The sequence below is a fragment of the Neoarius graeffei genome, chromosome 25 (assembly GCF_027579695.1).
Source record: "Neoarius graeffei isolate fNeoGra1 chromosome 25, fNeoGra1.pri, whole genome shotgun sequence".
NCBI classification, from domain to species: domain Eukaryota; kingdom Metazoa; phylum Chordata; class Actinopteri; order Siluriformes; family Ariidae; genus Neoarius; species Neoarius graeffei.
Window position 1 is genome coordinate 37,352,947 of NC_083593.1, and position 12,033 is coordinate 37,364,979.

The 12,033-nt window shown below is 40.9% G+C and overlaps 1 protein-coding gene across 1 annotated transcript in view; it reads left to right on the forward strand.

The window, feature by feature from the left end:
• Nucleotides 1-11,673, forward strand: part of apbb1 (amyloid beta (A4) precursor protein-binding, family B, member 1 (Fe65)) — a 34,868-nt gene extending 23,195 nt beyond the window's left edge. The window contains exons 12-14 of the mRNA XM_060909663.1: nucleotides 1,728-1,843; nucleotides 1,974-2,150; nucleotides 8,576-11,673. Of these exons, the coding sequence (XP_060765646.1) occupies nucleotides 1,728-1,843; nucleotides 1,974-2,150; nucleotides 8,576-8,737 (455 nt within the window). The 3' untranslated portion in view covers nucleotides 8,738-11,673. The remainder of the gene's footprint in view (nucleotides 1-1,727; nucleotides 1,844-1,973; nucleotides 2,151-8,575) is intronic.
• The last annotated feature ends 360 nt before the right edge of the window (nucleotides 11,674-12,033 follow it).

Genomic DNA, 12,033 nt, shown 5'->3' on the forward strand with positions numbered 1-12,033 from the left:
GCTGAAGCAGTGATGGTTGACCTATGCTTGGAGTTGAACTTGCCAATTAGTGCCATGAAATGTGAGTTAAAGGAACAGTCCACCGTACTTCCATAATGAAATATGCTCTTATCTGAATTGAGACGAGCTGCTCCGTACCTCTCCGAGCTTTGCGCGACCTCCCAGTCAGTCAGACGCGCTGTCACTCCTGTTAGCAATGTAGCTAGGCTCAGTATGGCCAGTGGTATTTTTTGGGGCTGTAGTTAGATGCGACCAAACTCTTCTGCGTTTTTCCTGTTTACATAGGTTTATATGACCAGTGATATGAAACAAGTTCAGTTACACAAATTGAAACGTAGCGATTTTCTATGCTATGGAAAGTCCGCACTATAATGACAGGCGTACTAACACCTTCTGCGCGCTTCGGCAGCGTATTGATACGGAGCTCAGATATCAATGCGCTGTCGAAGCGCAGAAGGTGTTAGTACGCCTGTCATTATAGTGCGGACTTTCCATAGCATAGAAAATCGCTACGTTTCAATTTGTGTAACTGAACTTGTTTCATATCACTGGTCATATAAACCTATGTAAACAGGAAAAACGCAGAAGAGTTTGGTCGCATCTAACTACAGCCCCAAAAAATACCATGGGCCATACTGAGCCTAGCTACATTGCTAACAGGAGTGACAGTGCGTCTGACTGACTGGGAGGTCGCGCAAAGCTCGGAGAGGTACGGAGCAGCTCGTCTCAATTCAGATAAGAGCATATTTCATTATGGAAGTACGGTGGACTGTTCCTTTAAACTTATTCAGTTTCTTTTTACATGTCTGATTTTTATTCACTGAAATATCAAACACTGGCTGTACTCCTTTAATTCAAAGTCTTTTCAGTGTTGCAAGTGCAAATGTACATGTAGTATGATCAAAAACAGAATTTTATGATTAGTGCTGTTGGGATTGTGGCAAAAAATTGATCATTCCACTGTTTTAAATACAATTATAAATGTCATTCAATGTCTCTTCTGAAGCATTATGCTGAAGTATTTATATATTGGGGCATTAAGATAACAATGTCGGACTCTCTTTGGCATGAAATAAGAAATTTTTTTTTTTAATTTTATTAGAATCAGTTAACAGGTAGAACATTTTGCCAGGCAATATAATATAATACTTCTGAGGAGTTGCATTCAATACCAATGGTTGGTAGTCAACCGTAATGTCTGCAAACAGGGAACACTATTGTATTTATAAAAATGTGATATATTGTATGCTCTAGAAATTTGTTGAGTGGAAATTCAGTTGAGACGGCTGCTCGCGTTTTGTTTACTCAATTCACACAAAACGGTTCTTTTTAATAATTTAAATGTTAAACATATTGGTATATATACCTCTATAATGGAAATGCGCATAAATTAATGTTACTGAAAGTCATTCCAAAATACTGAAAAATGTTTTCAAGAATACTGAAATTCAAAATTTGGGGTAGGCATCTCTGTGCATATGCTACTACATAATTTAATTCTGGAATTCATACAGACTTTTTTTTTTTTTTAAATAAATGAGGATACAGACTGGAGTGTGACACCCCCACTCCAAAGAAAAGGGTTGCTGGCTAATTAAATGTACACGATGGGTGTAGGCACTCTGAAGTGGTTACACTTTCAGCAGTCTGATTTAAGTTTGGGTTTTGAATTTTTGCATAAAATTATAACACTGGTCTTTTTGTCTCGCTGCGTGTTCTCCACTTAGGTATGGATATTGTTAATTCTGCCTTGGAGAACGCACTTGCCTCAAGAGACAAAGCAGATTGGAGTCCTGTGACTGTGAATGTGGCCTCTGCTACTCTTACTATTCTTATTTCAGATGTGAGTATAATTACACACCTACACAGTCCAGTAGTTATTTTTGTAATTCAACCTGTTCTATAAAAACATTGCATTTGTTTTGGGTGTGGTTTGAAATAACATTTCATCTGTACTTTGTGTGTGGGTGAAGACTGAGGAGGTTCTGTCAGAGTGTCGCGTGCGCTTCCTGTCATTCATGGGCGTAGGGAAAGATGTACATACTTTTGCCTTCATCATGGCTGAAGGCCCTGGAGATTTCATCTGCCACATGTTCTGGTGCGAGCCCAATGCTGCCAGTCTGAGTGAGGCCGTGCAGGCTGCATGCATGGTGAGTGAAAATGTATTATTATTATTTTTTAAATACAATCTTCAAAAGCGGCATGCAAATGTAATGCATGTGGACTTGTCACTTATCTATGCCGACTTGCAAAAAATACTTGGTTTTAAAATAAATCACAATTCCACCCTTAAATAGTTTTAGACCAAACTTCGTAGCATCTTTTAGTGCTTTTAGGAACAGCATTTTCTTTCATAATTTGTAATTCTTCCTCGCGTGCGGTGACAGCCGCCATTTTGTCGAGTCGCTCGAGGTGATTATCAAGAAATAATCCGCATTTCTCGACTAATCAGGGCGCGTGATTTTCTATAATCACCTCCGTATTTAGACTAAAATGATATATTACGAAACACACACAATATAGAGGATATATTGCACAGTGGTGCGAAAATAAGTTTATCTTCGAGCGGTGAACATATTCACGAGCGGGCGACGCAACGACTGAAATATTTCTCAGCACGAGAAGACAAACTTCACATCTTCACGTTCTTTTTATTATATGGACACATCCACAAAAAAATGCACAAGTTAATCAAAAGCATTTTAATTTTGAACCGGTTCGCCGTTTTGACAAATCATGTCCAGTCAGCGGAAAAACACTGGGAGTGATGTCATCAGGGTGAAATGTCAGGAAAATGTGTCACACGGATCCGTGATGCATCTCGTATGAAAAATACAAGTTTTTCAACATGAGAAGATAAACTTCAAGTCACTCTGTGATTTTCTTATTACCGTATTGGTCCTAATAGAAGAGCGCGCCCTAATAGAAGAGCACAATATAGGGAATTTACGAAAAAATTCCCGCGCGATTTTGTAATTTTCCCCGTAGACTATACTTTATCAATTCTTTGTGAACAATTCCATGGAAAAAAAACCCCTGTATTTTTTATGCTCACATTTTCGTTCATTAACAAGCTCGAACACATGTGCATGTATTAAAATATTACACTAGTAGCAATACATCAACTTGTAACAAAACACAAAATGGCACTTCAAATGAAAACAAATCTAAACATAATAAGCGTGTGGTGTACCCCGAAACAAAATACAGTGTCTTGCAGAAGTATTCATACCCCTTGAACTTTTTCACATTTTTCCACCTTACAACCACGAACTTAAAAGTTTTTTATTGAGATTTTATGTGATAGACCAACACAGAGTAGCACATAATTGTGAAGTGAAACGAAAATGATAAATGGTCTTCAAAATTTTAAACAAATAAAAATCTGAAAAATGTGGTGTGCATTAGTATTCAGCCCCCGTACTCTGATACCTCTAAATACAATCCAGTGCAATCAATTGCCTTCAGAAGTCATCTAATTAGTTAATAGAGTCCTACTGTGTGTAATTTACTCTCAGCATAAATACACTTGTTCTGTGAAGGCCTCAGTGGTTTGTTAGAGAACACTGAAGAACAAACAGCATCAAGAAGACCAAAGAACTCACCAGACAGGTCAGGGATAAAGTTCTGGAGAAGTTTAAAGCAGGGTTAGGTTATAAAAAATATCCCAAGCTCTGAACATCTCAAGAAGCACTGTTCAATCCATCATTCAAAAATGGAAAAAGTATGGCACAACTGCAAACCTACCAAGACATGGCCGTCCACCTAAACTGACAGAGCGAGCAAGGAGAGCACTGGTCAGAGAAGCAGCCAAGAGCCCCATGATCACTCTGGAGGAGCTGCAGAAATCCACAGCTCAGGTGGGAGAATCTGTGCACAGGACAACTATAAGTCGTACACTCCACAAATCTGGCCTTTTTGGAAGAGTGGCAAGAAGAAAGCCATTGTTGAAAGACAGGCATAAGAAGCCATGTAGGGGACATAGCAAACATGTGGAAGAAGGTGCTTTGGTCAGATGAGACAAGTTGAACTTTTTGGCCTAAATGCAAAGCACTGTGTGTGGCGGAAAACTAACACTGCTCATCACCCTGCACACACCATCCCCACTGTGAAACATGGTGGTGGCAGCATCATGCTGTAGGGATGCTTTTCTTCAGCAGGGACAGGGAAGCTGGTCAGAGTTGATGGGAAGATGGATGGAGCTAAATACAGGGCAGTCCCGGAAGAAAACCTGTTGGAGGCTGCAAAAGACTTGAGACTGGGAAGGAGATTCACCTTCCAGCAAGACAATGACCCTAAACATACAGCCAGAGCTACAATGGAATGGTTTAGATCAGAGTATTCATGTGTTAGAATGGCCCAGTCAAAGTCCAGACCTAAATCCCATTGAGCATCTGTGGCAAGACTTGAAAATTGCTGTTCACAGACGCTCTCCATCCAATCTGGCTGAGCTTGAGCTATTTTGCAAAGAAGAATGGGCAAAAATTTCAGTGTCTAGATGTGCAAAGCTGGTAGAGACATACCACAAAAGACTTGCAGCTGTAATTGCAGCAAAAGGTGGCTCTACAAAGGATTGACGCAGGGGGGCTGAATACTAATGCACATCACATTTTTCAGATTTTTTTTTTTTGTTTAAAATTTTGAAGACCATTTATCATTTTCATTTCACTTCACAATTATGTGCTACTCTGTGTTGGTCTATCACATAAAATCTCAATAAAAAACTTTTAAGTTTGTGGTTGTAAGGTGGAAAAATGTGAAAAAGTTCAAGGGGTATGAATACTTTTGCAAGGCACTGTATCTATTGACACTTTGGATAACACCCACATATGAAGACTAGCGTAGCACAATACAGAATATCAAATGGCACTCTGGACAATAATGTAAAATATTAAAATGGCACTTTGGATGAACTCAATATTATCACAAAATAAGAATACAGTATTCTCTACCCGCAACAAAATATCAACTGACATATGCATGCAAGACTAGTTGAAGTATTTCAAACGACAACATTTTTAATATGGAAACATCAATTGTTTACTACCGTACAGGAGCTACATGTACCAAGCAACCAAACACTATCCATTTCCAAAGAGTATCATCAGTTTCCTCAAATCTGAGTTTCCTTCCACCGCCAGGTACCCTTCGAGATTTCTCGCAGTTTTTTCTCAACAATGCACCATTCTTGGACCCTGTGACGATGTATTCCAAACTGATGTGCTGCTTTATTCTTGGAATGCCCTTTCAGAACATATTCCACCACCTGTAATTTGAAGCTAGCACAGTAACTGCCTCGCTTGTTCGGCATGGCATAGCCTAGAGTCGCTGCACTCGAACCAGAAATAGTCAACAACAGTGTAGATTGCCAGATTGAATTGTTCACCTCAACAATTTTGTCAGTTTATTAACATCTCCAGGCACACCAGTAAATGTATATCGTGCAGGAATTTCGCGTCCGACACCTGTATTCCGCCGTTTACCAATGACGGCAACTGTAATCACCCCACCCCGGGCAATGAAATACCGGCACACTTTCGAGTGTTCTTTGGGGACGCGGCCTACAGTTTTATCCTGGCGAACAACAGTGACAGTGTTTTTATCAAATGGATTTTCTTCTATTCGACACTGCAATGTTTCACCTATTTCTGGTTTCCACATGTGTTGGTAAACATGAAAACCTCGCACACACAAATCCAACTCAAACTTGGCAGCCATGGATCTTCTTCATGCGCATGCGCGGTCGTTGCTTCCTATTGGGTGGTGATAAAATTCGGAAACCGTCAAAACCACTTCAAGCTGATCATAACGTTTCGGAAACGAAAACATGCACAGTGACCGATATTCGTTCGGAACCTAGGCGTTTGGTACATAATGGACGCGCATGCAAATGGTCTTGCGTTCACGCATTGCGCGTCTATTAGGACCAATACAGTATATAGATACATTCACAAACAAAAAGTACCCAAATTTATCAAAACAATTCATGAATTTCCTCACGAGTGAGGATATTGGAAAATATGCTCCTAAATATCCTGGATGTACTTTGTATGAAAAAGACGAGTGGTGTATTTCCCAGTAAAACACTCGTGTCTGGATGAATGGGATATGACTATTACCACCTGTTCCTTACAACCCAGTAATGACAACTGACATGACTGGCTGTGTGAATATGACCTGCTTAATTTTGTGGCAAAAAACAGTAGAATCTTTTTTTTTTTTTTTCCCCACTTAACTTTTCACTGAAAATGTATGCAATTATACTTAAAAAAAAAAAAAAAAGAAAAAAGCAGGTTTGCCAAATTTTACCTTTTTTTTTTTTTTGTAATAAGGAATGTAGATTTTAACATCAGTGTGTGCTATTGCATACTGAAAAATTCACAAAAAGAACAGTTTAGACCTTCCAATATAAAAGTAAGCTGATTGACGGTTGTGTCTGTCAGTATTTATTGACTCCCTGGAAGCCCCTCCCTTTCCTCTGTCGTACATTATTATGATTTAATCTCTTGATATTCTTGCAGGAAAGATGTGGCCTTTATTAATGTTTGACTTATTGACGTTAGCCAAATATGAAGTTAACATTCAAATCAATCAATCAAAGTCCTTCCCACGCCATAGGGCGGCGCCGATCTCCGTTTCCGTAGCCCTCGGCCTCTTGCCTATTACATAGCTAGGGTTACAGTGCGGGGCTAGTCCTCTGGTAACCACGAGAGTTTGACTCCCCACTCACATCTGTATTGCAGCGTGCCTTGCCAGACGGCAGTAGGTACCATTTTTATGATGGTCTTTGGTATGACCCGACCGTGAGTAGAACTCGCGATCTCCCGATCGAGAGGCGGACGTGCTAACTAGTCTGGCTAACGCGACAAAGCTCTACGAGCTATTGGTCTGGCCAAGATATTAAGCCCAACCGTTTCCCAGAGCCCGTGGTTGACCCGCCTCCCTGAAATGCCTCAGTTTGCTACTGGTCGAAGCCAGAAAAGGCTGTGACAAAGCTTAAACCAATCACATCACTCTTTCCTCTGACGTATGCGACGCGACGGGGCTAACTGGTAGATTAAACTCTTACCGAAGCCGGTCGGGAGCAAGGCGAAAACGTCCTTCCTTTCAATAAATACCTCCAGGGCTGCTCTTTGCTCCGTTTTCAATGAGAACTTCCCGTTGAATGCTTTCAATACAGCATCTATGCGTAATAGATGCGGAAGCGTGAATGAAGCGCTTCCGGCATAGATTCTGTAAACAATCTATGGCTTCCGGTCGCAGTTCTACTACGTCAGTGCCTTGAACACGCCTCTACCCAGGGCCGTTGGAGATGCTCAAAGTTGATTGGTTCCCGATTTTTCGGGAGCTTGGAAGAGCTGTAGATAGCTTGCCTGGCCAGACTGTGGTGGGGTTTACATTAGACCGTATCAGCGGATCATCAGATTAACGTTTTTAAAACGATTAGTGTGCACACAGCAACACCAATACACGATTCGTGTGCACACAGCAACACCAATACACGGATACGCTCGGCTCCGCAGGCATCCTGCGCTCCAAATCACTCCGCCCTGAACAGCGAGTGCCCTCTGGAGGGTGCGCACTCCGGCCCTGCGCAGCTCACAGAGCGCGCGAGTGAAGTGCACAAGCAGTGATTCGGGACTGAGCCGCTGTGTGTGTGATCCCAGCGCATATCACTTACCACTTGCAAGTGGAAGGATGGCAAGCCTAAAGACAATCATAACTACACAATGGGCAGTATTTGCATCAGTATTTGCAGTATTTTCATACTTTTATACTCTTTAATGAAAGGTGATACAAGGCGGAAGTCCGCGCCGTTTTTCAGCAGTCGCGTCACATGACCAACGCCAGCGAATCAGGAAGGTGGATGTCACAGTGACGTTGTCCAATGACGACGCCAGCTAGAGCTCAGCACAGCGTATCCGCATATTCTCAATGTTTACACAGCACCGGACCAGACACGATCTAGATTGAATACGTGGACCCTGGCGGATTCCCGTTTCCCGGCGTTTCCAGGCGTTTTAATGTAAACGGACAGTGCATCCGCGAAGAAAACGAGACAGATACGGTCTAATGTAAACTTGGCCTAAGCTCGCAACAGGCCCTCGTGTTGCGTCACGCTTAGGATGGGCGGGCCCAGGCTACGCGCTAACCACTTTGGCGATAAATAGTCAGAACCTGTGGAAAAGACTTAAATAGACTTACAGTGAAGAGTTAAATCTAACACTTTACAAATAATTTTAATGGTAATGATTATTAGAAAGCGATTAAAAGCATTGCTCGCTCTCCTGCCCCAGTCAGCAGCATGTTCAATGCCAAGTACCTGGTGGTGAACATAAAACTCTGCATGTGCACTAGTGATTTGTGAAAGGACTGAAAAGTTAATTCCAAGGCCTGCTCAGCAATTTATACATTTTTCATATTCTTTGCAAATGGACAAGGGCAATTGTTTTGTGCTGGTAATCCCCTTCGTGTACTGCCTGCCTTTCGTGACTGTTTTGATGCTGTACTATATTGCATGTATTAAAGATTGCAGTGTTTGTCATTTTATATCCGTGTGCACGTCTGGTTCCAGCTGAGGTATCAGAAGTGTCTGGATGCCAGGCCCCCCAGCAGTATCTCGTGTCTGCCTGGCCCTCCCGCGGACTCTGTCGCTCGCAGGGTGGGCTCCAGTGTTAAGAAGGGTGTGCAGAGCCTGCTGGGAACATTCAAGAGATCTGGAGCTCAGACACCGTGAGAAAACGAGTCCTCCCCACAGTGGCTCTCATTTCTCCACCTCCCTCCTCACCCCAGTTTGTCCTCCACCTGTCAGCTGTAGATCTCAATCAAGCGTGGAACACACATTTCATTTCTCCTGGCCTCTTCAGATGAGCTCAGGTTTCCCTGCATTTCTGTGTCGTGAGTTGTATGAAAGTACGAACAAGACATGATTTTAGAAACACATGTAATTGTTACACAATAATTACGCCAGCACTATTTCACACTTTGGTCTAGATAGATAGTTTTGCATCTCATTACTGATTCTTCAGCAACGTCTTTCTTGGGGTTTGAAAGCGATTTGAGCATATGCAATGTCTGTCTCCTTAAAAACTGGACCAAATTGTCGTTATCAAAATGTACACAAAATAATGCGGAACGATACGCTTTTTAAAAACACTAAAACTAGCACCAGTAACATCACTACAGTTAATGTAATGCGCTGTATGTACTGTAACACTGCTGTTGCAACAGGTTTTTAAATCTTGAAAACATGACTATGTTTAAATAGAATGGATGGATGGATCTAAAGTTGTGTGCATATTTTCCACTACAGAACACATTGTGTGTTTAGGATGCTTTCACACTAGACTTTTTTTTTTTTCTCCCTCCCCCCTCTTTTCTTCAACTGCAAACATGTTTTGCACATAATCCTATGGGAAGCAGCGACAAAATGCACTGCTTTAAAAAAAAAAAAAAATTGCCACAAGCGTTGTTTTTGGTCCCAGAAGAGCATTTTCAAAGTAGAGTGACATGAAACCACTCAACTACTCAGATTGCAAGTTGAGGGGCAAAAGCGAGACATCGCAACCACAGGGGGAAAACCTTGACAGAAAAATGTCTGGTTTGTGAACAGATATATGGAGATTTACATCAAATCACTCACTGTTTTTGGGATGCAATGTGATGTCCCATTTTAACTGTGGCTGCATGCAGTAAAGTCACACAAGTAGTTTCTCTTCTTGTGAATTTTTTTGTTTTGTTTTGTGCAACCAACCTCCTCATTCCTATAATTAAAGATTAAGCTTTATTTGATCTTATATGCTGACAATAATCAATCAAATCTAAATGGCAAGCTTGTCTAGTTAGTTATCGTAGTTATTAAAAGGACCGGTAAGAGTGTCATGGTTGGTGTGCAGCCGGTTTTATTATTTTTTTTAAATTCCCCTGTAACAGCACAAAAAGTCCACTAGCCAGTGATTTTTTTTTTTTCCTGCAAAAAAGAAAAGTGTGAAAGCACCCTTAGCATGTAGTGAATCATAACTGCAGAAGACCTAGACTATAAATCTACGCTGTATATGACACAACTGACCACATGTAGATGTGACCTTTTCAGTGCATTTTAGGTTTATTATTTACACGTTCTGATGGTTTTATCTGACTGGATTTATTTAAGCAGATTATTTATATACTCTAAAATAGCATTACTGTATCATAGTCTTCCAAAAGGAACTGGCTCAGCGAAGAGCCCCTGGATATTTCACTAGTTTAAATGGGCATTAGTGATGATAGATTTTTTTTTTTTTTGGTAGGATTTTTAAAGGATTTTAAGTTGTGTTCGTAGAATATTATGTTTAATTTCCCTGCTGGATGGGAATTCTGTTTTTTAGACATGTGAGGTCTCACCACTGTGTGGTTTCTGTTTTTTTCCTTAAAAAAATGAGTGACTCTATCATTTTTCTGAATGTGTACATGTCAGCCTTCACCGGGTTAGCGAGATCTGATCTGGAGCAGAAATGAGAGATGATAACGCTTTAATCATGCAGTATAGGTGTAGGTATAGTGATGTACAGGTAGAGGGCGCTCTGTGCTTTCCGTTGGTCTTGTACAATATTGTCAGGCTCATTTCTCGAATGGTTTCTTTGTGAGTCGTGTGTATTTTAGAACAGAAAAAAAAAGAATTTCTCATATACACTTGAAAGAACCATGTGTCACTGATTTGTCATGCGTGTATATACAGGTTATACACTGATCTTTCTCCCCCTCTCATGCACCTTTTGTAATATAATTCACCATGACTTGCCTCGTCGTTTGGTTCTAAAACCAGTAACAGCCATTGACGAACATCACATCCTACGATTACTCGCTGAATGTTATTGTGTATATAAACTAATGTAGTAATAGTAGCAGAATGCACCCATATCCAGTAGCACATTTCTCCGAATACAAACAGGTTGTGTAAACTGTAGTTCACCCACAGATGCTTTTTTTTTTTTTATATAAACTGTTCTGTTGGCTTGTGAATAAGCCTTAGCTTTTATCACAGCTGCTAAAGAAAGAATGTTGTATGAAAGGAAATGGAGTTTTTTTTTTTTTTTTTTTTTTAATAAACCATATCACGGTAGCTTGCACTGCAGTTGCTCGACGGAGTAAAAATGTGTACGTGGTTGTCTCCGCGTTTCCTGAATAAACTAAGGGACTGTAGACCTCGATCACCTCGTGTCATGGAGATTGGTAACACCATGGAATAAGATCTATGTATTGTACCTTGAAAATAAATGCTAGTTGTTTGTTTAATCCATTTTAGGAAAATCTGCATTTTAAAAACTTTTTTTTTTTTGTTTAAATTTAACTGAAGAATGAATGAACGTGCCAAAGTGCACAAAGCCACCATAACCAACCAGCCAGCCAACTTCATACTTCTTGATGCATAATAAAGCCATCTGTGAGCGGGTTATCTGGATAGGTGTGTGCGCTCTGATAGTGCATTTTCTCATGTGTAATATGCAAATATTATTCAAGTGTTTAGTGTTTCTAGAATGCATTTATGTTTAATTCAGCAAGAGACCATTTCTTTTATTTTGTTATTGCTTGTTTTGAATTGCTTTCTTATAATGTAAATTAGGTGTCATGTACTGTATATACATATTAATATGATGTCACTTGACAAAATAAAAGTTACTGTCTGTCTCCTCACTGAGGACTGTGTCTTAAATTAATTTTAAAATTCCGGTATAAACCTGAAGACCGGGTGGCACGGTGGTGTAGTGGTTAGCGCTGTCGCCTCACAGCAAGAAGGTCCTGGGTTCGAGCCCCGGGGCCGGCGAGGGCCTTTCTGTGTGGAGTTTGCATGTTCTCCCCGTGTCCGCGTGGGTTTCCTCCGGGTGCTCCGGTTTCCCCCACAGTCCAAAGACATGCAGGTTAGGTTAACTGGTGACTCTAAATTGACCATAGGTGTGAATGTGAGTGTGAATGGTTGTCTGTGTCTATGTGTCAGCCCTGTGATGACCTGGCGACTTGTCCAGGGTGTACCCCGCCTTTCGCCCGTAGTCAGCT